The 24342-nt window shown below is 42.6% G+C and overlaps 1 protein-coding gene across 1 annotated transcript in view; it reads left to right on the top strand.

The window, feature by feature from the left end:
* The window catches only part of LOC134358093 (four and a half LIM domains protein 2-like), a 40347-nt gene extending 16260 nt beyond the window's left edge, over positions 1–24087 (top strand). The window contains exons 3-5 of the mRNA XM_063070052.1: positions 16898–17067; positions 18369–18555; positions 23936–24087. Of these exons, the coding sequence (XP_062926122.1) occupies positions 16898–17067; positions 18369–18555; positions 23936–24087 (509 nt within the window). The remainder of the gene's footprint in view (positions 1–16897; positions 17068–18368; positions 18556–23935) is intronic.
* Positions 24088–24342: the final 255 nt, after the last annotated feature.

Raw genomic sequence — 24342 nt, 5'->3', positions numbered from 1 at the left:
CACTCTTTCAACCTTATTTATATCCTTCCTGTAATTTGGTGACCAAAACTGAACACAATACTCCAGATTCGGCCTCACCAATGCCTTATACAACCTCATCATAACATTCCAGCTCTTATACTCAATACTTTGATTAATAAAGGCCAATGTACCAAAAGCTCTCTTTACGACCCTATCTACCTGTGACGCCACTTTTAGGGAATTTTGTATCTGTATTCCCAGATCCCTCTGTTCCACTGTACTCCTCAGTGCCTTACCATTAACCCTGTATGTTCTACCTTGGTTTGTCCTTCCAATGTGCAATACCTCACACTTGTCTGTATTAAACTCCATCTGCTATTTTTCAGCTCATTTTTCCAGCTGGTCCAAGTCCCTCTGCAGGCTCTGAAAACCTTCCTCACTGTCTACTACACCTCCAATCTTTGTGTCATCAGCAAATTTGATGATCCAATTTACCACATTATCATCCAGATCATTGATATAGATGACAAATAACAATGGACCCAGCACTGATCCCTGTGGCACACCACTAGTCACAGGCCTCCACTCAGAGAAGCAATTCTCTACTACCACTCTTTGTCTTCTTCCATTGAGCCAATGTCTAATCCAATTTACCACCTCTCCATGTATACCTAGCAACTGAATTTTCCTAACTAACCTCCCATGCGGGACCTTGTCAAAGGCCTTACTGAAGTCCATGTAGACAACATCCACTGCTTTCCCTTCATCCACTTTCCTGGTAACCTCCTCGAAAAACTCCAATAGATTGGTCAAACATGACCTACCACGCACAAAGCCATGTTGACTCTCCCTAATAAGCCCCTGTCTATCCAAATGCTTGTAGCTTCTGTCTCTTAGTACTCCCTCCAATAACTTACCTACTACCGACGTTAAACTTACTGGCCTATAATTTCCCGGATTACTTTTCGATCCTTTTTTAAACAACAGAACAACATGAGCCACTCTCCAATCCTCCGGCACCTCACCTGTAGACAGCTACATTTTAAATATTTCTGCCAGGGCCCCTGCAATTTCAACACTAGTCTCCTTCAAGATCTGAGGGAACACCCTGTCAGGTCCCGGGGATTTATCCACTTTAATTTTCCTCAAGACAGCAAGGATCTCTTCCTTTTCAATCTGTACAGTTTCCATGATCTCACTACATGTTTCCCTTAATTCCATAGACTCCATGCCAGTTTCCTTAGTAAATACAGACGCAAAAAACCTATTTAAGATCTCCCCCATTTCCTTTGGTTCCACACGTAGCTGACACTCTGATCTTCAAGAGGATCAATTTTATCCCTTACAATCCTTTTGCTCTTAATACACCTGTAAAAACTCTTTGGATTATCCTTCACTTTGACTGCCAAGGCAACCTCATGTCTTCTTTTAGCCCTCCTGATTTCTTTCTTAAGTATTTTCTTGCACTTCTTATACTCCTCAAGCACCTTATTTACTCCCTGCTTCCTATACATGTCATACAACTCCCTCTTCTTCTTTATCAGAGTTGCAATATGCCTTGAGAACCAAGGTTCCTTATTCCTATTCATTTTGCCTTTAATGCTGACAGGAACATACAAATTCTGCACTCTCAAAATTTCTCCTTTGAAGGCTTCCCACCTGCCGATCACATCCTTGCCAGAGAACAACCTGTCCCAATCCCTGCTTTTTAGATCCTTTCTCATTTCTTCAAATTTGGCCTTCTTCCAGTTAAGAACCTCAACCCTAGGACCAGATCTATCCTTGTCCATGATCAAATTGAAACTAATGGTGTTATGGTCACTGGAACCGAAGTGCTCCCCTACACAGACTTCTGTCACTTGTCCTAACTTGTTTCCTAACAGGAGATCCAATATTGCATCCCCTCTAGTTGGTCCCTCTATATATTGATTTAGAAAACTTTCCTGAACGCATTTTACAAACTCTAAACCATCTAGACCCTTAACAGTATGGGAGTCCCAATCAATATATGGAAAATTAAAATCCCCTACCACCACAACTTTATGTTTCCTGCAGATGCTTGCTATCTCTCTGCAGATTTGCTCTTCCAATTCTTGTTGACTATTGGGTGGTCTGTAATACAATCCCACTAATGTGGCCATACCTTTCCTGTTTCTCAGCTCCACCCATAAGGACTCATTTATTGAGAGGTAAGGTTATGAGAGGCCTATCCACACAGACTCAAGGCTTTATTTGCTGCCAAAGGTGCATCAACTAAATACTGACTTGAACGGGGTGAATACTTTTACAATCAATTATTTTCTGTTTTATATTTGTTATTAATTTAGATCACTTTTTCACTGACAAGAAAGTCTTTTTCTGATGATCAGAGTCAAAAAAAGCCAAATTAAATCCACTGTGATTCAATGTTTGTAAAATAATTAAAATGAAATCTTTCAAGGTGGGGGGAGGTGAATACTTTTTATACACACTGTAAACTCCAGTCCTGACGAAGGGTCTCGGCCCGAAACATCGACTGCACCTCTTCCTAGAGATGCTGCCTGGCCTGCTGCGGTCACCAGCAACTTTGACGTGTGTTGCTTAAACTCCAGTAAACCTTTTTCACAACCTTCACCATGGCCTGTGCCCTTTTATACATAATAAGGTCACTTGGTGAGTGATACTTCTGAACTTCCCTACACTCCTTGTTTCTCTCCATAACTGCCTCTGCATACTTGTCACTACACCACGGTACAGCCTTTTGTCCTCCTAATGCCCTTTCAAATAGGAATTACTTCCAATGCAGTTTGATGAATAATGTGACATAACCTTTCATTAAAAAAATCCACATTATCCTCAACATTCAGCCCTTCATCATGCATCATGTAAAACATTAAACTAAGACCACAAGATAAAGGAGCAGAAGTAGACCATTCGGCCCATCGAGTCTGCTCTGCCATTTTATCATGAGCTGATCCATTCTCCCACTTAGTCCCACTCCCCCGCCTTCTCACCATAATCTTTGATGCCCTGGCTACTCAGATACCTGTCAATCTCTGCCTTCAATACACCCAATGACTTGGCCTCCACTGCTGCCCATGGCAACAAATTCCATAGATTCACCGCCTTCTGGCTAAAAAAAAATGTCTTCGCATCTCTGTTCTGAATGGGAGCCCTTCAATCCTTAAGTCATGCCCTCTCAACTACTCCCAATTTGCTTTACCAAAATTCCATTTCCTAAAGGTGGCCTCCTGTCCCTGATATAAATCCAAGCCCAAGCTTATAAAGACAGGAAAATGATCAGTCCCCAATGTTTCATCTCCCCTAACATCCCACACACTGTCTCCAGCCAGAATATTCGAAACGAAAGTTAAATCTATCGGAGTTTCAGAATTATTATGAACATCAAATCTCAGACCTCTCCCATCATAAAGACAGACAAGATGTGAAATATTTAAAAATTCTTCTACAATCAAACCATTACCATCATTCTGCGAATAACCCCACACCATACAACCCTTGGTGAGCTTCAGCTACATATACGTTTGAACAAATACATTGAGAGCTTTCCACGAGGGTTATAACAATTTACCATTTTAATACCCCTACCTGTGAATCAAATATTTCTACTACAAGTAAGCCTATCCACAACTCGATCCTATCCCTTTCCTTATAAAACTGGTAATACCACTCCCTCTATCAACCAACCTATCACACCTAATTACAATATAATCCTGCAAAGAAAAACTTGAATGTGGTAACAACCAGGTTTCCTGAATATACAGTGTATAACATTGGGAGGATTTGACAGATCAGAAATCAACTTCTTAAAGTCTTGACCATTAGAAATCAGTCTTCCACTGCAATATTTTTAATGCCATTACGTACTTTCACAAGTCGACTGAAATAAAGATACCCCACCTATCACAGCCTCACTTACAGCTTCCCACATAACACCAGTTATTCCAAAATACTTTTCAGCAGTTTTCAAAATCATTTTAGTTTTCTCAGTACAATTAGATGTCTGAGCAGTACAATTCAACACATCTGTTGTAAACGTCACAACCTTCGTTTGACTGGTAATGCTTCACCAACATTCAGTTTAACTTTTTGGCTTTTGCATGGCCTCTGCATAAGACACACTTAACTGTACTTTAACCTTTTGAACTTCAGCATTTCACATCCTCTATAAACTGCTCTATGTTCTCCTCCACAATTCCAACAGTTAAACTTTACGCCTTCTTCCCAATCTTCATACTTACATTCCCCAGCACACACACTCTTACTACGCCTTGGCTTCCCATGGTATACTGCCACAACATGCCCAAATCCCTGACACTTATAATATCTAAGCAGAAGTGCAATATAGGCTCGTACATTATAACCAACATACTCGAAACTAACTTTATCAGGGAGCTTGCCGCAACAAAATAAATCAATACAGATCAACTATCCGTCCTTTCCCCTTTTCCAACTGCTCACCATCTGTTTACCTCCTTAACCTTACCTCCCAATAAATGAGTTTCACCCTCTCCTATTGAAATCTCCACCAGAACACCCGCAATGACACCCTAAAACTGTGCCCAGAGATGTTTTCTTGCTGGTGCTACAGTGGGGCTGAATTATTCAGTGTTGGTGCTGAGGGATGTGCTGTGTGGTAATATGTATTCGCAAGGCCAGACGCGTGGCGTTCAAAAGTCAGTTTCAAGCATTATGTGCCTTCTATAAATGCCTCTGTTGATTCACATGCAATTGTATAATATAGAAGTGAACTGTGACAGTGTCATAGGCATCGGAGACAACCCGGGCTACACAGAGCATAAACAAACCAACAGAGCATCCGACCCACAGCGCACAATGTGAATCACGCACCAATCCTGCAATCAGCGTCAAATGCGTGCTTTTCAACTGAAAATCTTAACTCTAATCCACGATGCCACAATCACTAATCCACAATATTCACATTACATGACAGACAATGCCAAAAGATACACTGTTATTAAAGTCAAATAAGGCAAACAACAGATGCAAGGCTTTACCAGGAGTTGGACAAATCGTACTCAGACCATGCAATACCTCAATTAATTCAGCTACTGAATTTAAAACAAAAATCAACAGAATAACCACTTGGAAGTCTAAGCAAAACCAGTAGACTTAATAGCAGTAAATGTAATATTTTAGGATTTGCAGGAAACATAAGGACTATGGGGTATCCACCACAAAATAATAATAATAATTGGCATTAGTATTGACCCAAATTTTAAAAAAAGCAGCTGCGCAGTTTCAAAAAACTCCCCCGCTTGTGGTACATTGCTCACAACATCCACTAAAACAATGTTAAGTCTGTGAGCATAGCAGTGTATATAATGCCTGCGGGACCTCTTTCCTGAACCTCTCTTGTAACCCGTTATTGCACCCGGACATCACTGCCGCTCCGTCATAACACTGACCTATACACGCGTTCTTATCAATAACACACTGGGCGAGTGTCTGTTCAATGCTTTTAAGAAGAGACTCTGCGTCCAACCCTTCTGCTGGAGTGAAGTGCAAGAATTCTTCAAGCACTGTTTCGTTATTCAAATACCGCACCACCACTGATATTTCCTCCTTTTTACTCAAGTCTTTACTTTCATCCACCATGATGGCAAAATATCCAGCCTCCTTGATTTCTGCACTTATTTGACATCAGCCCATATCTGCCATAACACCCATAATTTCATTTTGGATATCGTGGTGGGTGTTTTTTGTATTTCCAGGATTGTCCTCTATTTTTTTAGTTACAGTCTTATCAAACTGCCCAATTACACTGAGCAACTCAACGAAGTTTCCCCTATTGCCAGACCCGTCATCCTCCCAATGTCCTCACTGGGCAATGCCTTGGCACGCAGTATAGCGTAGAGACTCAACCACTGCTCTCATATACTCACCATTTTCTTGGACAATCTTTGCATGTCCTTTATCAAGCATGTCACTTTCAATTAAGACAGGCTCAGGCTGGGACACCACTGATTCCTCTGGATGAGGTCGTTTTCTGCCTAAAAATCGATCCGTTTTTCACGCTGGCCAAGATAATGCACGTGCCAGTCCCACGGTAGCTTGTAAAAGCACAATGTGCTCATGTGACATCCATTAGTCTTGGGAGACCATGGACCTGCGCCTGGATGTATACTATCAATCTCTCGTGTGAGTGAGTGAGAGTGAGTGACATCACCACCTTAAATGATCTTAGATCAGCTTAACTGATCTGAGGACAGCAACGGCAAGACATTGACAACGAATGAATAAGCAGAAGTGTAGAGTGGATCTGACAGAGTTTATAACTTTATTGCTGCGTGGGTGCTATGGTAATTGGGGGCGCTGTTTCACTAGATCAACTGGAGAAACAAGCTGTATTCAAAACTACCCAGAGAAAGAAAAGCAGCTGCAATTTGTATGTCAAATTTCAGTTAATTTCTTGGTGGTGCTATTGTAATAAGTACCAACTCAGTGTCAGCCCTGTGTATGTCTAATTTCATAAAGCAACATAGATACTATCTTTTTGCCTAATGAAGGCTTCAAACATAATGCCTTCTCACACTGTTTCTTATCCTGACAAACAATTAACATATTCCCTCATCTCAAAGTACAAAGACAATCTATATTCCCTATAGCAGATTTCAGCCCTCTAGTTAACTGGATTTATGGAAGAAGGTTGTTCCGGTACAAATTTAAATAATACCTTAATGTCTTCCTTAACAAGAAAAAATCTGCAGAAGCTGGAAATCTGAGCAACACACACCAAAATGATGGAGGAACTCAGCAGGCCAAGCAGCATCTACGGAAAAAGTACAACTGATGTTTTGGCCCGAACGTCGACTGTACTTTTTTTCCATAGGTGCTGCCTGGCCTGCTGAGCTCCTCCAGCATTTTGTGTGTGTTGCTTAATGTCTTCCTTCCTTTATTTCAAAAAATCCTGCCATTCCTCTCCATCACTAGAAATCAGTCCAATATTATGTTTCTTTTTCTGCTTTCCAGATCTAAATTCAATTTCATTCCAACCTCCCACTGCCAACCGGCAATCTCCTGAACCCTCCATTTCCGGTTCCTTTACCAGATCCTCTGCACTATTTGAACCTACACTTCTTGCCAACATCCCCACACCAATCACAGTCCAGTGCCAGCAACCGCCACTCCAAGCCGAGCCCAGGCAACTGTTCTTTTGAAGGCTGCTCCTCTACCTCTCCCGCGTCCCTGGGCTCAATTCCTGCCACTGGGATGTCTTAAAAAGGTGCCTGTTCATGGTGACGCATGCTCGGCGCTGGCTCAGATGAAGAGTTCATTTCAGGGGATGGGGTAAAGTGCTGGCTCCTAGAAAATGATTAGTTATTGATCGATTTGTCACTGGAAGATTAGCGGTACTTGTGGGCAGCCCCCAGCACTATCCACAGACCGTGTTGGCCATTGATGCAAACAGAGCATTTCACAGCTTGTTTCGATGTACATGTGACAAACAATGCTGTTCTTTAGTCTAAGAATTTCAATTGAATTGAGCAGAATCGACCCCAAAAAACAGAAAACAATGAGTTATGGTGAGAAGATTGATTTCACACCTAGAAGATGTTAAAACTGGGGTTCCGCAGTGATCGCAGCTGCTGCTGTTTTTAATTTACATTAATAATTTGGATAAGCGCATAACAAATAAACTAGTAAATGTGCTGATGACGCAAAATTAGGGGACAGGCTGATAACATTCAGGCAGCAGAATCAACACAAATCTAAACAAAATCCAGATGTAGGCAAATAAATGACAGATGAACTATAAAGTAAGTAAATGTAAGATATTACATGTAGGAAGTAGAAACATTAGATATAAATATATGTGGGGGGGGGGTCTTGACTTAGAAAGTGCACTGCATGAGAAGGATTTGGGCGTCCCGGTAGACTCATCTCTCTCAACATCTAGACGATGCACAGAAGTGATTAGGAAGGCTAATAGAATGTCTGGCTCTATAATGCGCTCAATGATTTCAAGTCTAGAGATGCTCTTGTTAAGCTTTATAATGCACTTGAGGCCACACCTTGAGTACTGTGTATCATTTGGGTCTCCATATCGTGTGAGGGATGTGAAGGGACTGGGGAGTCCAGGGAAGGGTGATGAGACTCATTCCAGGTCTGCAGGGCATGAGCTATGAAGAAAGATTGAAAGAATTAAATCTTTTTAGCATGAGTAGATGTAGAATGAGAGGAGGCGCGATAGAAGTGTTCAAAATCATTAAGGGTATAAGTAAGGTGGATGCCAGCTACTACTTCAAAATTAATCCATCAGCAAGGACTTGGGGCCACAAGTGGAAACTGGTTAAGGGGAGATTTCAGACTAACATCAGGAAGCACTTCATTACACAGTGAGTTGTGGACACATGGAACAAGCTACCTAGTTGTGTATTTGAGAGTAGTACCTTAGAGACTTGCAAATCTACACTCGATAGTTATTTCAACACACTATGTGAAATGGAATTTGGCAAGCTTTGTTGGGCCTGTTCTCATCAAAAACTTCCTGATGTTCTATTGTTTAATTAAAATTACCCTTGTGTGCCCTGAACTAAATCAGCATTTTTTAAAATCATTGTGCTAGCCAGACAACAAGAGCAGCTACTCTCGTCCTCTGTGCAGCTGAACAAGTCTCCTATTAAGCATTTTGTTTTACTTCCATTCCACTTACTGGTGTTGCTATGGAAATCTGCAGTGCTTATCTTTCTGTGAAATATGCTGAGCACTCAGGGTCCTTTCGTTGAAGCAGTCTGTCATTGCCGTGATATTGCCCTCAGTCATAGATCTCCTCTTAGCCAAGCTGCAAATTACCACTTCTCCCTAAGCTTTTTAAACCTCTCAATGGTCAGGGACTGGAGAACATCACAGAATTGCTTTCATTTCACAAACTTGCTTGAGCTCTCAGTTCTTTTTCTGTCACTCTCTTAAATTTAAATGATCTCCCTCAACAGATAATTGGAAGGTCAGCTTTTTGAACTACGCTCCAAAACTGTGGAACTGAATACCAAAAACTCTGAGGGATGGAAGCCCAGCTGACACTTTTAAATGCCAGCTCAAAACCTATTTAATATTCCTTTTAACTAACATATTTTTGTCTTTTGTTTCCACGTTTGCACTTTATCCCATTGTGAAGCACTTTGAGCGACATCAGCTGTATGAAAAGTGCTCCATAAATTATTATTTATAAATTTGCCCTCCATCTATCCTACAACAGTTAAACATGCCATTAGATTTATTAGTCACATCTACTCCCGGGGAACTACATCTGCATGAAATGCATCCGGCTGCAGCTCCTTGAAGACCGCGTTAGGGATCTGGAGCAGCAGCTGGATGACCTTTGGCTTGTACGGGAGAGCGAGGAGATAATTGATCGAAGTTACAGGGAAGTAGTCACCCCGAAGTTGCAGGAGGTGAGTAGCTGGGTGACCGTCAGGAGAAATGGAAATAGGCCGTTAGAGCAGAGCACCCCTGTGGCATTCCACTCAAAAAGAAGTATATCACTTTGGGTACTTTTGTGGGGGATGACCTCCCAGGAGAATTCCACGGAGACAGGGTTACAGGCACTGAGCGTGGGTCCGTCATGCAGAAGGGAAAGAGGGAGAAGAGAGGAGTGGTAGTGATACTGGACTCAATAGTCAGGGGAACAGACAGGAGATTCTGTGGACGTGAACGGGACTCCCGGATGGTATGTTGTCTCCCACGTGCCAGGGTCAGAGATGTTTCATCCTCAGCACTTTGGAGGAGACTGACAGCAGCTGGATGTCTTGGTACATATTAGTACCAATGACATAGGAAGGAAAAGCAAAGAGGTCGGGAAAAGAGAATTTAAAGAGCTAGTCAGAAGGCTGAGAAGCAGGACCTCAAGGTGATAATTTCTCTATTGTTGCCAGTGAGGGTAGAAGTAGCATGATCTGGCAGATAACTGCGTGGCTGAGAAGCCAGTGCAGGGGACAAGGCTTCAGGTTCCTGGATCATTGGGATCTCTTCTAGGAGAGATATGGCCTGTACAGAAGGGATTGGTTACATTTGAACCCAAGGAGGGCCAATATTCTCACTGACAGGTTTGTTAGAGCTGTTGGGGAGGGTTTAATCCAATTTGGCAAGTGGGTGAGAACTGGAATGAAGGGACTCAGGACAGTAAACAAGCAAAGACGACATGCAGTCAGACTGTCAGGAAGGGCAGTTAGATAATAGGACAAAATTGCAGCCAGCAGGGTGAGTATCAGTGCATTAGGGATGCAGAATCAAAAAGGATAGCAAATACAGTATTCAAAGTGTAATATCTCAATGCACAGAGTACAAGAAAAAAGGTGGATGATCTTATTGCACTTTTACAGATTGTTGGGTATGATGTTGTGACCATCACTGGTCCATGGCTGAAGGATGATTGTTCAGGGTTACACGTATCAGAGGGATAGGAAGGTAGGCAGAAGGGTTGGTGTGACTCAGCCAGTAAAAACTGGTGTCAAACCAGTAGAACAATGTGGTGGAGGATCAAAAGATGCTGAATCATTGTGGGTTGAGTTTGGAAACTGCAAGGGTAAAAGGACCCTGATGGGAACCTGATGGGAATTATTTACAGGCTGGGATGCAGACCACAGATTACAACAGGAAAGAAAAAATCTGTGTCAAAAGGGCAATGTTATGAGATTTCAACATGCAGGTCAATTGGGAAAATCAGGTTGGTAATGAATCTCAAGAGATTGAGTTTGTTGAATGCCTAAAGATGGCTTTTTAGAGTAGTTTGTCATTAAGCCTACTAGGGATCAGCTATACTGGATTGGTAATCAACCAGAGGTGATTAAGGAGCTTAAGGCAAAAGAATCCTTAGGAGCCAGTGATCACAATATGATTGAGTTCAACATGAAATTTGATAGGGAGATAGTAGCTGATATACCAAAATCTGATAGCAGTATTTCAGTGGAGTAAAGGAAATTACAATGTTATGAGGGAGGAGTTGGTCAAAGTAAATTGGAAGGAGATGCTGCTGGCAGGGATGACAGTGTGAGTTTCTAGGAAAATGAGGAAGGTGCATGATAGATGTATTCCAAAAATGAAGAAATACTCAAATGGCAAACTCGTACGATCATGGCTGTCAAAGGGAGTCAAAGCTAATGTAATAGCAAAAAAGAGTGCATTAAACAATGCAAAAATTAGCATGAAAATTGAGGTTTGGGAAGCTTTTAAAAACCTACTGAAAGAATCATTAGGAGGGAAACAATGAAATATGAAAACAAGCTAGCAAACAATATCAAAGTGGATAGTCAAAGCTTTTCCAAGTGTGTAAAAGAAGAGAGATGTGAGTGGACATAGGACCGCTATGTGGCCAGAGAAATAATAAGGGGACAAGGAGATGGCTGATGAACTAAATTAGTACTTTGTATCAGTCTTCACTGTGGAAGGCACCAGCAGTGTGCCAGATGTTGAAGGGTGTGAGGGAAGAGAAGTCAGTGCAGTCACTATTGCAAGAGAGAAGGTGCTCAAAAAGCTGAAAAAACTAAGGATAAGTCACCCGGACCAGGTGAACTGCACCCCAGGGTTCTGAAAGAGGTAACAGTAGAGATTGTGGAGGCATTTGAAATGATCTTTCAAAATATTTGGAATCATGACGTCAGAGGACTGGAATTTGCAAATGTCACTCCACTCTTTAAGAAAGGAGGAAGGCAGCAAAAAGGAAGTTATAGACCAGTTAGCCTGACCTCAGTGGTCGGGAAGATGTTGGAGTCAATTGTTAAGGATGAGGTTATGGAGTAATTGGTACACAGGACAAAGTCAGCATGGTTTCCTTAAGGGAAAATCTTCCCTGATGTACCTTTGGAATTCTTTGAGGAGATTACAAGTACATTTGTAGTATAGATAAAGGGGATGCAGTGAATATTCTATATCTGGACTTCCAGAAGGCATTTGACAAGGTACCAAACGTGAGGCTGTTTACCTAGTTAAGAGCCCATGGTATTACAGGGAAGTTACTAGCATGGTTAGAGCATTGGCTGATTGGTAGGAGGCAGTGAGTGGGAATAAAAGGATCTTTTTCCACCTAAGTGGTGTTCCTTAGTGGTCAGTGTGGGATCGATTCTTTTTATGCTGTATATAAGTGATTTAGATGATGGAATAGATGGCTTTGTTGCCAAGTTTGCAGATGATATGAAGATTGGTGGAGGGGCAGGTAGTGTTGGGGAAATAGGCAGGCTGCAGAAGAACTTGGACAGACTAGGAGAATGGGCAAGAAAGTGGAAAATTAAATGCAATGTTGGAAAATGTATGGCTCTGCACTTTGGTAGAAGAAAAAAATGTGCAGACGATTTTCTAAATAGGTAGAAAATGCAAAAACCAGAGATACAAAGGGACTTGGGAATCCTTGGGCAGAACACCCTAAAGATTAACTTGCAGGTTGAGTCAGTGGTGAGGAAGGCAAATGCAATGTTAGCATTCATTTCAAGAGGTCTGGGATACAAGATCAGGGATGTGATGCTGAGACTTTATAAGACACTGGTGAGGCTTCACCTTGAGTATTGCGAACAGTCTTGGACTCCTCATCTAAGATAAAATGTGCTGGCATTGGAGAGGGTCCCTGAGGCAATTCACAAGGACAATTTCGGGAATGAAAGGGTTATCATATGAGAAACGTTTGTTGGCTCTGGGTCTGTACTCACTGGAATTCAAAAGGATGGCGGGGATCTCATTGAAACCTTTTTGAATGTTGAAAGGTCTAGACAGAGTAGATGCGGAAAGGATGTTTCCCATGGTGGGGGAGTCTAGGACAAGAGGACACAGCCTCGGAATAGAGGAGCATTTATTTAAAACAGATGCAGAGAAATTTCTTCAGCATTTGTGAATTTGTGGAATTTGTTACCCCAGTCAGCTGTGGAGGCCAAGTGGTTGGATATATTTAAGGCAGGAACTGACAGGTTCTTGATTGGACACGGCATCAAAGGTTATGGGAAGAAGGCCAGAGAGATGTGCAGGATTTGGGCTGAGGAGGGGAGAGAAGGATCAGCCATGATTGAATAGTGGAGCTGATGCAATGGGCCAAATGGCCTAATTCTGCTGCTCTGTCTTATGGTCTTATATACAGTACATTGAAACAAACAATGAAATGTGTCATTTGCATTAACAACAAACATGGTTTGTGGATGACATAAAACATAGAAAACCTACAGCACAGTACAGGCCCTTCGGCCCTCAAAGTTGTGCCGACCATGTCCCTACCTTAGAAATTACTTACCCATAGCCCTCTATTTTTCTAAGCTCCATGTACCTATCCAAACATCTCTTAAAAGACCCTATCGTATCCGCCTCAGTCACCGTTGCCGGCAGCCCATTCCACACACTCACCACTCTGTGTAAAAAAAAACTAACTTACTCCTGACATCTCCTCTGTACCTACTCCCCAGCACCTTAAACCTGTGCCCTCTCGTGGCAACTATCTCAGCCCTGGGAAAAAGCCTCTGACTATCCACACGATCAATGCCTCTCATTATCTTATACACCTCTATCAGGTCACCTCTCATCCTCCGTCACTCCAAGGAGAAAAGGTTGAGTTCACTCAACCTATTCTCATAAGGCATGCTCCCCAATCCAGGCAACATCCTTGTAAATCTCCTCTGCACCCTTTCTATGGCTTCCACATCCTTCCTGTAGTGAGGCGACCAGAACTGAGCACCATGACAGTTGAGGACAGCCCACAACTGTCACCATGCTGGCAACACCAACGTAGCACGTTCATCATGTTCAACGGATGAACATACAGATAACATACAAGAAGACACTTCCACATCTTACTCCACTACCTCCCACTAGGGGACACCAGCCCTCGTCCTCGGGGCCTGCTGACCACGGGGATCGCTAATCTTCATCCTCAGTATTGCCAGCCTGACCTCTGTCCTCAGGTCACTGGATTCAGACATCTGGACATGAAGTCTGACATCAGGCCACCCTCGTGCCTCTGGATCTCCAGATGAATAATCTGCATTTCATTTTCAAACAAGGGAAAACATGTTCCGCAGGTCAGGCAGCATCTATGGAGGGGAATGAACAATCAAGGTATTGGTAAAACCATATTTAATGGACACCCACTGGTGCCCTGAGATGGTGGTTATGTTGCCACCTCACTGAAATTTCTTCAGATTGATACCTGCTTCTGCCAAAAAATATCCAGATCAAAACAGAAAATTTCTGCTACTAACATCACCCTGAAGCTACAAGAGTCATAGAGCACTGCAGCACCAAAATAGATCCTTCAGCCTATCTAGTCCGTGCCAAAATGTTCTTCTACCTAGTTCTATTGGTCCGCACCCGGGTCATATCCCTCCATACCCCTCCCATCCAAGTACCTAGCCAAATTTCTCTTGAATGTTGAAATCAAACCCGTGTCCACTGGTAGCTGGTTCCACACTCTCACCACCCTCTGACGAAGAAGCTTCCCCTCAAATATTTCACCTTTCACCCTTAACTTAGTGGTTAGCACGACACCATTACAGCTCAGGGTGTTGGAGTCCAGCCCCAGCAGCCTCTTATGTCCTCCTCGTGGTATATGTGGGTTTTCTCCAGGTGCTCCAGCTTCCTCCCATAGTCCAAAGATGTACCAGGTAGGTTGTAGCCTACTGTCCTGTGATTAGGTTAGAGTTAAACCACATGTCACAAAAAACTGTGGGTCAATTGTTTAAGAAAAATAACCAGATGGCTTGAGTCACAAAAATAAATTGAGGTGCTTTTATTTACCTCAAAACAAGACAAAAACTGGGGGAAAGAAAAACAATATATATATATAGCCACCCTCAAACTAAACACAAAAGAAAACTAACCCCAAAGCCTTGGTAACCTGAGGCTTATAACTGCTAAGCCCCGCCCCCTAGACCAACCAAAAGCTAATTAACTCAATTATCCAATTAGAGATGGTATCCTCCACCATCAGCACACCTGTGCAGGTTGCCGCTGCCTCTATCTGAGACAGCTCCATGCAGCAGCTCTGGTTCAGACCCAGTCACTATTACTGCTGGGGATGAGCGTTTTACCGAGTGCGCCATGTGCCGTCCGTAGTCAGTGACGGGCCTTCGTCACACCAAGGGTTACCAGGTGGTGCAGCTCATAGAGCCAGAAGAACCCATTCTGCCCTGTATCTGTAAATAAATAGATAGAAAGATAGGGCACAATAGAGACCCCTAACCTCTGGTTGTAGTCTCACCCAGCCTCAGTGAAAAAGCCCGCTTGGATTTATCCTATCTATGCCCCTCATTAAACACATGTGTTAGTAAGGAAGAGAGACCTCTAGATGATTATTAGATTGTTATGATCTCATATTGTAACGCAATATTCAGATTTTATCACAAGCCTTTGTAAGTTTGCCGTCATTCGTAGTACTGATGTGTATTGCTTCAAATAGATTGCCTACTGTGAGGTGCCATGGTAACGCAGCAGTTAGAATGATGCTATTACAGTTCGGGGCATCGGAGGCTGGAGCTCATTTTTGACATTCTCTGTAAGCAGTTTGTACGTACTGTCCTGTGAGTGTGTGAGTTTCCTCCGGGTCTTCTGGTTTCCTTTCATAGCCTAAAGATGTTCTGGTTGGTAGATTAACTGATGATTGTAAATTGTCCTGTGACTAGGCTCAATGGACAATAGACAATAGGTGCAGGAGTAGGCTGTTCGGCCCTTCGAGCCAGCAGCGCCATTCACTGTGATCATGGCTGATCATCCACAATCAGTATCCAGTTCCTGCCTTATCCCCATAACCTTTGATTCCTCTATCTTTAGGAGCTCTATCCATCTCTTTCTTGAAAGCATCCAGAGACTTGGCCTCCACAGCCTTCTGGGGCAGAGCATTCCATATATCCACCACTCTCTGGGTGAAAAAGTTTTTCCTCAACTCTGTCCTAAATGGCCAACCCCTTATTTTTAAACTGTGGCCTCTGGTTCTGGACTCACCCATCAGCGGGAATATGCTTCCTGCCTGCAGCATGTCCAATCCCTTAATAATCTTATATGTTTCAATCAGATCCCCTCATCCTTCTAAATTCCAGAGTATACAAGCCCAGTCACTCCAATCTTTCAACATATGACAGTCCTGCCATCCCGGAAATTAACCTTGTGAACCTACGCTGCACTCCCTCAATAGCAAGAATGCCCTTCCTCAAATTTGGAGACCAAAACTGCACACAGTACTCCAGGTGTGGTCTCACCAGGGTCCTGTACAGCTGCAGAAGGACCTCTTTGCTCCTATACTCAATTCCCCTTGTTATGAAGGCCAGCATGCCATTAGCTTTCTGCACTGCCTGCTGTACCTGCATGCTTGCTTTCAGTGACTGATGTACAAGAACACCTAGATCGCGTATTAAGTTGCTGGGTGGTAGGGCTCGTTGGGCTGTAAGAGCCTATTCTGCACTGTATCTCTAAATAAATACTAAATAATTTTCAGTTCCTGAGATCAGAAGTATGCTTCTTGCTCTTCATTACTAACAGAAACTCAATTTTTTAGTTATCTCCCTTCACCCTGATATTACATGTGTGGAGTGATGAATCAGTGAATCACAAGTGGGCAGTATTCCTCATTAACTTTCAGCTTGTCGATGCGTGGCACACATATTCATTCATGTTACGCCATGCATATCAGAGTGAGCTTTGAATTCACCTTATGTACAGACATTCCTGTGCCCGCATCACTTTATGGACGTGCAATCAATCTAATTAACTATCTGACGTATTTATATTTATTGTGTTTTTGTTATGATTGTGTTCTTTATCTTATTGTGTGTTATTCTTTTGTGCTGCATCCTATCCAGAGTAAAAATTATTTTGTTCTCCTTTATGCTTGTGAACTGGAAATGACAGTAAACAAATTTGAATTCTGAATTCAACGCTCTGTAAGTTGCTCCAGATTCCAGCATCCGCATTCTGAAAGCACGGTGCATTCTGAATTCTGTTTTAATGACAGGGTCTCGTAAAGTGGAATACAAGGGAAACATCTGGCATGAAGCATGCTTTGTCTGTGAACGCTGCCGGCAGTCAATAGGAACCAGGACTTTTATTACTAAGGAAAATAATAGCTACTGCGTATCCTGCTATGAGAAGCAGTTTGCACACTCCTGCTCGTCCTGCAAGAAGGTACAGAGTTCTGTTAAATGTGGTCATTACCTTCTTTTTAATCTGAGGATGTCGTTGAACAGAGGTGTGGAGGATTTTCTTTAGCCAGAGGGTGGTGAATCTGTGGAATTCATTGCCACAGACAGCCACAGAGGCCAAGTCTTTGGGTATATTGAAAGTGAAGATTGATAGGTTCTTGATTAGTAAGGATGTCAAGGCAAGAATGTGGGAGAATGGTGTTCAGAGAGATAATAAATCGCCTATCATAGACTGGTGGAACAGACTTGATGGGCTGATTGGCCTAACCCTGTCTTATGGCTGACTGTTTATTCCCCACTATAGATACTGCTTGATGCTGATGTACTGAGTTACTCTAGAACTTTGTATGTGTTGTTCAAGATTTTCAGTGTCTGCAGAATCTCTTGTGTTCACAATTTACAGGAGGGAACTGCAGAGGGATCATTAGCATTTATTAGGTTTCATTAAAGGTGTCTTCATTTAATATGAGATTCAAAAACAAACTTCTGATTATGCACAATTCCATCAGAATAGCATTTGGGGGAGGCTATCATTTTCCAACTTACACCCAGGACTAAGCTTGAACAAAAAATCCTGCAACCCAGAGATGAACGAATTACCAATTGTTGCTATGCACACACCGTGTCACTGGAGCAGATCCCACCACGCCATGGGAGCAGGTCTTTAAAAATAAAAAGGACAAGCTATGAAAACTTCCCACAAAGTATTAACACATTCTAAACTCACTCACCGCTTTTTTTTTAGATACAGGAGTGTGGTCTTCGGCTGCTGTAGCCAATCTACTTCAAAGTTGAACATGTTGTGCATTCAGAGATGCTCTTCTGCACACCACTGTTATAATGTGTGGTTATTTGGGTTATTGTTCCTTCCTGTCAGCTTGAATGTTTGGCCATTCTCCTCTGACCTCTCTCATTAACAAGGCATTTTTGCCCACAGATCTGCCGTTCACTGGATATTTTTTGTTTTTCACACCATTCTCTGTGATCTCTAGAGATGGTTATGTGTGAAAATTCCAAGAGATCAGCAGTTTCTGAGATACTCAAACCACCCCATCTGACACCAACAATCATTCCACCATCAAAGTTGCTTAGATCATGTTTCTTCCCCATTCTGATGTTTGGTCAGAACAACAGCTGACCCTCTTGACCATGTCTGCATGCTTTTGTGCATTGAGTTGCTGCTATATGATTGACTGATTGGATATTTGCATTAATGAGTAGGTGTACATTGTACATAATACAGTGGCCACTGAGTTTAGTTTTGTGTTCATCTATGTTCTTCAGCCAATAATGACTGGAGGTGTGAGTTACCATGACCGCCCATGGCACAGGAAATGCCTGCTGTGTACTGGATGCAAAATGCAGCTGGCGGGGAACCGCTTCACCTCAAGGGATGACTTCCCTTATTGCCTGGATTGTTTCACCAAACTCTACACCAAGAAGTGCGTTGCCTGTTCCCAAGCAATTGCTGGTGAGTAAGAGTGTGATTCTATGAATATAAACCATATAAACCATATAACAATTACAGCACGGAAACAGGCCATCTTGGCCCTTCTAGTCCGTGCCTAGTCCCACCGACCTGCACTCAGCCCATAACCCTCCCTTCCTTTCCTGTCCATATAGTTGTCCAATTTAACTTTAAACGACAACATCGAACCTGCCTCAACCACTTCTGCTGGAAGCTCGTTCCACACAGCTACCACTCTCTGAGTAAAGAAGTTCCCCCTCATGTTACCCCTAAACTTTTGCCCTTTAACTCTCAACTCATGTCCTCTTGTTTCAATCTCCCCCACTCTCAATGGAAAAAGCCTATCCACGTCAACTCTGTCTATCCCCCTCATAATTTTAAACACCTCTATCAAGTCCGCCCTCAACCTTCTACACTCCAAAGAATAAAGACCCAAATATAAAATATGTACAAAATTGTTATATTGAGTACTTAAGCAAAAACTGCTATGTGACAACATGTTGGTCCCTCAGAACTGTACTAAAATAACACCGTAAGACATAGAGGCAGAATTAAACCATTCAGTCCATTGAGTCATTTCTGCCATTCCATCATGGTTGATTTATTATCCCTCTCAACCCCATTCTCCTGCCTTTTCCGCTTAACCTTTGATGCCCTGACTAATCAAGAATCTATCAGCGTCACCTTTAAATATACCCAATGAATTGGTCTGCACAACCGTCTGTGGCAAAGAATTCCACAGATTCACCACCCCTCTGGCTAAAGAAATTCCTCCTCATCTCTTCATCTCTGTTCTGAAAGGACAATCTTGTATTTTGAAGTTGTCCGTTCTGGCTCAAGATGCACCCCCCCCCCCCACCCCACAACCACAGGAAACATCCTCTCCATATCAGAATCAGAATCAGGTTTATTATCACTAGCATGTGACGTGAAATTTGTTAGCTTAGCAGCAGCAGTTCAATACAATACATAAGCTAGCAGAGAAAAAAATATTAATATTAATAAATAAAATAAAACATAATAAATAAACAAGTAAATCAATTATGTATATCGAATGGATTTTTAAAAATATGCAAAAACAGAAATACTGTATACTGTATTAAAAAAAAGTGAGATAGTGTCCAAAACCTCAATGGCCATTTAGGAATCGGATAGCAGAGGGGAAGCTGTTCCTGAATCACTGAGTGTATGTTTCAGGCTTCTGCACCTCCTACCTGATGGTCACAGTGAGAAAAGGGCATGCCCTGGGTGTTGGAGGTCCTTAATAATGAACGCTGCCTTTCTGAGACACCGCTCCCTGAAGATGTCCTGGGTACTTTGTAGGCTAGTACCCAAGATGGAGCTGACTAGATTTACAACCTTCTGCAGCTTCTTTTGGTCCTGTGCAGCACCCTCTCCATACCAGACAGGGATGCAGCCTGTCAGAATGCTCTCCATGGTACAACTATAGAAGTTTTTGAGTGTATCTGTTGACATGCCAAATCTCTTCAAACTCCTAATAAAGTATAGCTGCTGTCTTGCCTTCTTTATAACTACATCAATATGTTGGGACCAGGTTAGATCCTCAGAGATCTTGACACCCAGGAACTTGAAGCTGCTCACTCTCTCCACTTCTGATCCCTCTATGAGTTTTGGTATGTGTTCCTTTGTCTTACCCTTCCTGAAGTCCACAATCTGCTCTCTCGTCTTACTGACGTTGAGTGCCAGGTTGTTGCTGCGACACCACTCCACTACTTGGCATATCTCACTCCTGTACGCCCTCTCATCTCCATCTGAGATTCTACCAACAATGGTTGTAACATCAGCAAATTTATAGATGGTATTTGAGCAATGCCTAGCCACACAGTCATGGGTATAGAGAGAGTAGAGCAGTGGGCTAAGCACACACCCCTGGGGTGTGCCACTCTATCTCGGTCTTTCAATATTTGATAGGTATCAATAAGTTCCCCCTCATTTTTTTAAACTCCAGTGTGCACAGACCCAGAGCCATCAAACACTCCTTACACATTAACTCTTTCGTTCCCATGATTACTCTTGTGAAACTCCTCTGGATCCTCTCCAATGTCAGCACATCCTTATCAGATAAGGGGCACAAAACTACTCATAGAATCAAAGAACACTACAGCACAGAAGCAGGTCCTTCAGCCCATCTAGTCCATGCCAATCCATTTAAACTGCCTGCACCTGGACCATCGCCCTCCATACCACTCCTTCCATGTACCTATCCAAACTTCGCTAAAGTGTTGAAATTGAACCTGCATTCACCACTTGTGCTGGCAGCTCATTCCACACTCTCATCACCTTCTGAGTGAAGAAGTTTCCCCTCATGTTCCCCTAAAACATTTTACCTTTCACCCTTAACCCATGACCCCTGGTTGTAGTTCCACCCAACTTCAGTGGAAAAACCTTCCTTGCATTCATCCTATCTATACCCCCTCATAATTTTGTATATCTCTATCAAGTATCCCATCTGTCTTCTACTTACTCGGGAATACATTTCTCACCTATTCTGTCTTTTTTATATAACTTAGATCCTCCAGTTCTGGCAACGTCTTTGTAAATTTTCTTTGTACTCTTTCAAACTTATTTACATCTTTTCCAAAACTGCACACAATACTCCCAATTAGGCCTCACCGATGTCTTGTTCAACATCAGCATAACATCCCATCTCCTGTACTCAGTACTTCTGATTTATAAAGGTCAATATGCCAAAAGCTTCCTCAACAACCCTATCTACCTGTGACACCACTTTCAAGGAATTACAGATCTGTATTCCCAGATGCTTTTGCTCTACAATGTCCTACTGCTCACTGTGTAAGACCTACTCTGGTTGTTCTTCTTAAAGTGCAACACCTCACACTTGTCTGCATTAAATTCCATCTGCCATATTTCAGCTGATGCAGATCCCTCTGCAAGACTCTACACCCCCAGTCTTGGGTGTCATCTGCAAGTTTGCCGATCCAGTTAACCACATTATCATCCAGATCCAGATAGAGATGACAAAGAACAAAGAACCCAACATCTATCCCTGCAGTGCACCATTAGCCACAAGCCTCCAATCAGAGAGACAACCCTCTACTCCCACTCTCTGGCTTTTCCCACTAAGCCAATATCTAATCCAATTTACTACCTAACTTTGAATGCCAATCCACAGAGCCTTCTTGACCAACCTCCCATACAGGACCTTGTCAAATGCCATGCTAAAGTCCATGTAGACAACATCTACTGTCTTGCCTACATCATCTTTCCTGGTAACATCCTCAAAAAATTCTATAAGATTGGTTAGAAATGACCTACCACGCTCAAAGCTATGCTGACTATCCCGAATCAATCCCTGTTTATCCAATTACTCATATGTCCGGTCCCTTAGAATGCCTTTCAATTACTTTTCCACTATTGATATCAGGCTTACTGGCCTATAATTTTCCGGTTTATTTTTACAGCCTTAAACAGCAGAACAAAATTAGTTATCCTCCAATCCTCTGCTACATCACCTGTCGCTATGGATGAGTTAAACACAGTATCTCTGCTAGGGCCCCTGCAGTTTCTGCACTTGCCTCCCAAGGGGACTGAGAGAACACCTTGTCAAACCCTAGGATCTCCCTCAAGAAACCAAAGACCTCTTCCTCTGTAATCTGAGCGGCTACAGAATGATTCACTAGAATGATTCTGGGAATGAGAGGGTTAACATATGAGGAACATTTGTCTGCTCTTGGACTGTATTCCTTGGAGTTTAGAAGAATGAGGGGAGACCTCATAGAAACATTTCGAATGTTGAAAGGCATGGACAGAGTGGATGTGGCAAAGTTGTTTCCCATGATGGGGGAGTCTAGTACGAGAGGGCATGACTTTAAGGATTGAAGGGCGCCCATTCAGAACAGAGATGCAAAGAAATTTTTTTAGCCAGAGGGTGGTGAATCTATGGAATTTGTTGCCACGGGCAGCAGTGGAGGCCAAGTCATTGGGTGTATTTAAGGCAGAGATTGATAGGTATCTGAGTAGCCAGGGCATCAAAAGTTATGGTGAGAAGGCGGGGGAGTGGGACTAAATGGGAGAATGGATCAGCTCATGATAAAATGGCAGAGCAGACTCGATGGGCCAAATGGCCGACTTCTGTTCCTTTGTCTTATGGTCTAATCTGTATATGGTCCATAACCTACAAGAGAAAATCTGCAGATGTGTGTGTGTACCTTGCTGCTGCTTTGCCTCACTTCTATACACTCTGTATCCACCTCCTGCAGAAGTCCATTTGAGATCTCTGCCATTTCTCTTGGCTCCATGCATCGACTACTATTCTGGTCTTCTGCAGGACCGATTATGTCTCTTGTGATCCTTTTGCTCTGAACACACCTGTAGAATTCCTTAGGGTTCCCCTTCAGCTTGTCTGCCACAGCATCCTCACGCTTTTTGTTAGCCCTCCTGATTTCTTTCTTAAGTGTTCTCTTGCATTTTTATACTCCATAAGCACCTCATTTGTTCCTACCTGCCTGCACCTACTATGCACCTCCTTTTTTTTCTTAACCAGGAGTTCAATATCTCTCGAAAAGCAAGGTTCCCTAAAACTGCTACCCCTGCCTTTTATTCTGACGGGCACATACAAGCTTTGTAATCTAAAAATTTCATTTTTAAAGGCCTCCCACTTACCAGCTTCACCCTTGCCAGAAAACAGCCTGCCCCAATCCACACTTGCCAGATTCTTTCTGATACCATCAAAATTGGCCTTTCTCTAGTTTACAATCTCAATCCACAGACCAGACATATCTTTTTCCAGATTTACTTTGAAACTAATGTCACTGTGGTCACTGGATGCAAACTGTTCCCTCACACAAACTCCTGTCTCCTGCCCAGTCTCATTCCCTAATAGCAGATCCCATATTGCACACTCTTTCATTCGGACTTCTTCATGCTGATTAAGGAAGCTTTCCTGAACACATTTGACAAACTCTATCCCATCTAGTCCTTTTACAATATGGGAGTCCCAGTCAATATGTTGAAAATTAAAATTTGCTACTATAACAACCTACGGTATGTTTCTTTCAACAGTCTGCCTGCAATCTCTCTACAAGTTTGTTTCTCTAAATCCCATGGACTGTTGGGTGGCCTATAATACAGCCCCATTAATGTGCTCATACCTTTGTTATTACAAACAAGAGAACATTTGCAGATGCTGTGTGTGTGTGAGATACCTTTCTTATTTCTCAGTTCCACCTATAAGCCCTCAGTTTGTCCAGTCTAAACTTCAACTGTTTATTCCTCTCCATAGATGCTGCCTGTCCTGCTGAGCTCCTCCAGCATTTTGTGTGTGTTTATTAAACAAAAATCAAATTTGCAATCTCATGAACATGCCAAAATGAGAATACCTCCTCTGTTCTTGTCTTTGCAGGTCTTGGAACCTCAAAGTACATCTCATTTGAGAACTGCCAATGTCACAATAACTGCTCCAAATGCAAGAACTGTGCCAGTTCCTTGGTTTGCTCTGGATTTCTCTCAAAGCATGGTGAAGTCGTTTGTCCTGCATGTGGTCGAGACATTTAGATTGAAAATTAAAATTGTGCCTGGCATTGTGGTATATTCCTAATGTTAAACATACACTCAGTGGCCATTTTATTAGATACAGATGTGGAACCTGATGAGGTGTTCTGCTGCTGTAGCCCATCCACTTCGAAGTTCACTGTAAGTTCCAGTATTATACTCAGTAGCCACTTTATTGGGTACCTCCTATGCCTAATAAACTGGCCTCTGAATGCACATTCGTGATCTTCTGCTGTAGTCCATCCACTTCAAGGTTGG

This window comes from Mobula hypostoma, chromosome 2 (assembly GCF_963921235.1).
Source record: "Mobula hypostoma chromosome 2, sMobHyp1.1, whole genome shotgun sequence".
Classification (NCBI taxonomy): domain Eukaryota; kingdom Metazoa; phylum Chordata; class Chondrichthyes; order Myliobatiformes; family Myliobatidae; genus Mobula; species Mobula hypostoma.
Note: the sequence above shows the minus strand (reverse complement) of the source record. Positions and strands in the feature narration are given on the sequence as shown.